The sequence below is a fragment of the Pinus tabuliformis genome, chromosome Q (genome assembly GCF_031772625.1).
Source record: "Pinus tabuliformis cultivar Carrire ecotype Pingquan chromosome Q, CPIR1, whole genome shotgun sequence".
NCBI lineage: Eukaryota > Viridiplantae > Streptophyta > Pinopsida > Pinales > Pinaceae > Pinus > Pinus tabuliformis.
The window spans coordinates 1303770965-1303774473 of NC_142296.1; the positions used below are offsets into that span (position 1 = coordinate 1303770965).

A 3509-nucleotide genomic window follows, 5' to 3' on the forward strand; every position below is an offset into this window, starting at 1 on the left:
CCACTGATCAGCTGGAGAACATCACCAAAAAGCTAGGAAAAACTATCAAATATATAGACATAGCCAGTCAAGGATGGGAAGGAGGCATTGCAACCCTTTGGGACTCCAGAGTCATCGAAATCACCTCTATGGAAGCTACCAGATCATACATTGCCACAGAATTTCAACTAACAGGTAATTCTGAAACCTACCTCTGTATAAATGTCTATGGGCCTCAGCGTTTAGAAGATAAAATTTCTTTCCTGAACTCGTTAATGAAGTTAAAGCTAAGATACCAACATTCAAAGATCATAATGGGAGGGGATTTCAACATGATTACCACCCTCCTGGAAAAAAAAGGAGGCCTTAGGCGACTAAATAGAGACTCAGAACTCTTTGTTGACTTCATGGAATCCGCCCAACTGGTCGACATCCCCCCAAAAAATGGGCTCTACACTTGGAACAACCGAAGAGGAGGAGAAAACAGGATAGCCTCTCGCCTTGACCGTTTTTTGATCTCAGAAAACATCTTACTGGAAGGAACAACAGTTGACTCTGATATCCTCCCCAGTGGGGGATCAGACCACTGGCCCATCGCCCTGGAAGCTGCCTTTCTTGAGACCCCCAAAAACAGGCCTTTCAGATTTGAGAAATTCTGGCTAACACACCCAAATTTTCCTGAACTGGTGAAAAAATGGTGGGAAGAGCCCAGGAATATAAGGGGGACCAAAATGTTTAAACTCCAGTCCAAACTAAAGCACATCAAACACAAAATCAAGGAATGGAATGCAACCGAGTTTGGTAATATTTTCCAGGAAAAGCACAATATAGAAGACCGACTAAGTCAAATTCATAAGGACTGGGCTTCAGGGATTAACAGGGAGGACTCAAATGAACAGGAAAAGATACTAATGCAGAAATGGCAGCTCCGCTGCCAACAGGAAGAAATCCTTTGGAAGCAAAAATCTCACATCCAATGGTTGAAGGAGGGAGAGCAAAATACAAAGTTCTTCCATAGATCGACGATGGATTACAGGGGGGCTAACAAAATCCTTAAGCTTACCAATGCATCTGGAGAAGTTATTCAAAACCACAATGAGATCTCAACTTTGCTTACTAGTCACTTTAAGCAAACTGCCCAGGAATCTCAAGAAGATCGATCGGAAGCCAGAGAGGAAATAATTCAGGCCATTCCCCAAATCATTACTCCAGCACAAAATGCCTCTTTGTTAAGAAAGATCTCAATGGAGGAGGTGGAGGAGGCTGTTAAAGACATGCCAAATGATAAAGCTCCGGGCCCAGATGGTTTTACTATAAACTTCTACAAAGCTTGTTGGCAAACAGTCAAAACAGAGGTCTGGGAAGTAGTTGAAGATTCAAGACGATCTGGCTCAATTCTTAAAGGCCTAAACTCTACTTTCCTAGCCCTTATCCCCAAAGAAGAGGAAGCCCGAACTCCATAAAAGTTCCGCCCCATAGCTTTGTGCAACGTGATTTATAAAATCATCTCTAAGGTCATCGCTAACAGACTTAAACCTATCCTCCCTGACATCATCTCGGAGGAGCAGTCAGGCTTCGTGGAAGGCAGACAAATCCTAGACAACATCCTCTTGGCGCAGGAGATGATACATACTTTGCAGTCCAGAAAAATCCCTGGTATGATGATTCAGCTTGACCTTTCAAAAGATTTTGACAAAGTGAATTGGAATTACTTGGAGGCCACATTAAGGGCTTTTGGTTTTGACAATCGGTGGACCAAATGGATTCTCGCTCTTATCAAGTCAACAAATTTCTCTATTTTGGTTAATGGATCCCCCTCGGCCACCTTCTCTCCTTCCCGAGGCATAAGGCAAGGAGACCCACTGTCCCCCTTCCTTTTTGTGATCCTCATGGAAGGGCTTAGCAGATATATTCACAGAGCCAAAGCGGAAGGGAAAATTAATGGATTGCGCCCTCTCCCCTCCACCCCTGCAACTACTCACCAGCAGTTTGCCGATGATACTATGCTGCATGGCTCTCCAACTGTCAAAGAGGCCAAGGCTTTCAAATCTATCTTATCTCTTTTCAGCATGGCATCAGGTATGGACATAAACCATTCCAAATCGACTATTTTTTTCTTTAACACTCATGTTTCTATTCAGAACCATCTCACCAGCATCCTAGGCTTTCGAAAAGGTTCTCTTCCCTCGAAATATCTGGGAGCCCCGCTCACCACCAAGCCTTGGCAAAAGGTTCATTGGGAAAGGCTCATAGCAAACATGGAAAAAAGATGCAAACATTGGACCCACAGGGCTCTTAACTTTGCGGGACGCCTAGTTTTAACTAAAGCCATCCTGCAGGCCATCCCCCAGTACATGCTTTCTATCCTCCCGGCGCCCAAGGCCATCCTGCAGAAAATCTGATCCATACAAATATCCTTTTTATGGAGTGGCAGCGCAGAGAAGAGGAAATGGGCTCTCGTGGCCTGGGATAAGATCTGTAAATCGAAACTTGCTGGAGGTTTAAACCTAATAGACCCCGATATTAGCAACAAAACTGGGGGAGCCAAACTGTGGTGGCGCTGGCTGAAAGAGACCAACCTCCCCTGGGCCAGACACTGGAAGGAGAAATACACTCCTAACTGCAGAGACCAGGACCTCATAAGACTTCAGGAATTGCCGGAAGGTTCTCCAATCTGGAATCTAGCAAAAAGAAACCGAAACCTTATTCAGGACCACAGCTTCTGGGAGATCCGAAATGGGGAATCAGCCTTCTTCTGGGAAGATGCCTGGCAACAGCATCCAAAGCTTGAAAACCCAGACCTTGAAGATTACAAAATAAACTGTCAAAACAGGGGAAAATACAATGTTCATCATTACTGGATCCCCAATGGCATTGACCAGGATTGGAGAGAATGGACCCTTCCAGATACCGAAAACCCTAATGAGGAAAATAATAACATTCAAGACCTGCTTCAAGTCCTACACAAACGAAAAATTAGGATAACCTCGGAGGCGGACAAGCTGAGGTGGGGTATGAAGGGCAATGGCAACTTCACTCTTAAAGAAGCCAGAGAGCAGTTGGAACTCACAGAGCAGGGGGAGACAGCCCCTTGGTTCACCAAGGTTTGGGATCCCTTATTCTGGCCAAAAATTCAAACCTTTCTATGGCTCCTTATGAGGCGTAAGACGCTCACCTGGGAGAACCTGCGAAAAAAAGGCTTCGAAGGCCCCTCCTTTTGCCCTATGTGTAATCAAGCAGAAGAAACTATGAATCACTTATTCAATACATGCGAATGGGCTAACCACATTTGGCAAGGGATAGAAACTATCAAGCAGCAAAACAGCAGAGATATGTACTCCATCCAAAACACCATCACCAATTGGCCAAGCAATTACTCTGAAAACCCTCAAATCAATAGCATATGGAAAATTCTGCCAGGTTTTATCACATGGACAATATGGAAAGAAAGGAACAGAAGAATTTTTCAAAACGAGCACAGGAATATAGAGCACCTGAGAATTACCTTAATTGAGAACATTCGCCAATTG

At 44.4% G+C, this 3509-nt stretch overlaps 1 protein-coding gene across 1 annotated transcript; it reads left to right on the top strand.

The window, feature by feature from the left end:
• The first annotated feature begins 386 nt into the window (after window positions 1-386).
• Window positions 387-1442, top strand: LOC149224616 (uncharacterized). Its single transcript, XM_089388227.1, has one exon. It carries the CDS (start codon window positions 387-389, stop codon window positions 1440-1442), a length of 1056 nt encoding a protein of 351 aa, XP_089244353.1.
• The last annotated feature ends 2067 nt before the right edge of the window (window positions 1443-3509 follow it).

Coding starts and splice junctions, on each gene's coding strand:
- LOC149224616 (XM_089388227.1), top strand. CDS start 387: ATGGAATCCGCCCAACTGGTCGACATCCCCCCAAAAAATGGGCTCTAC.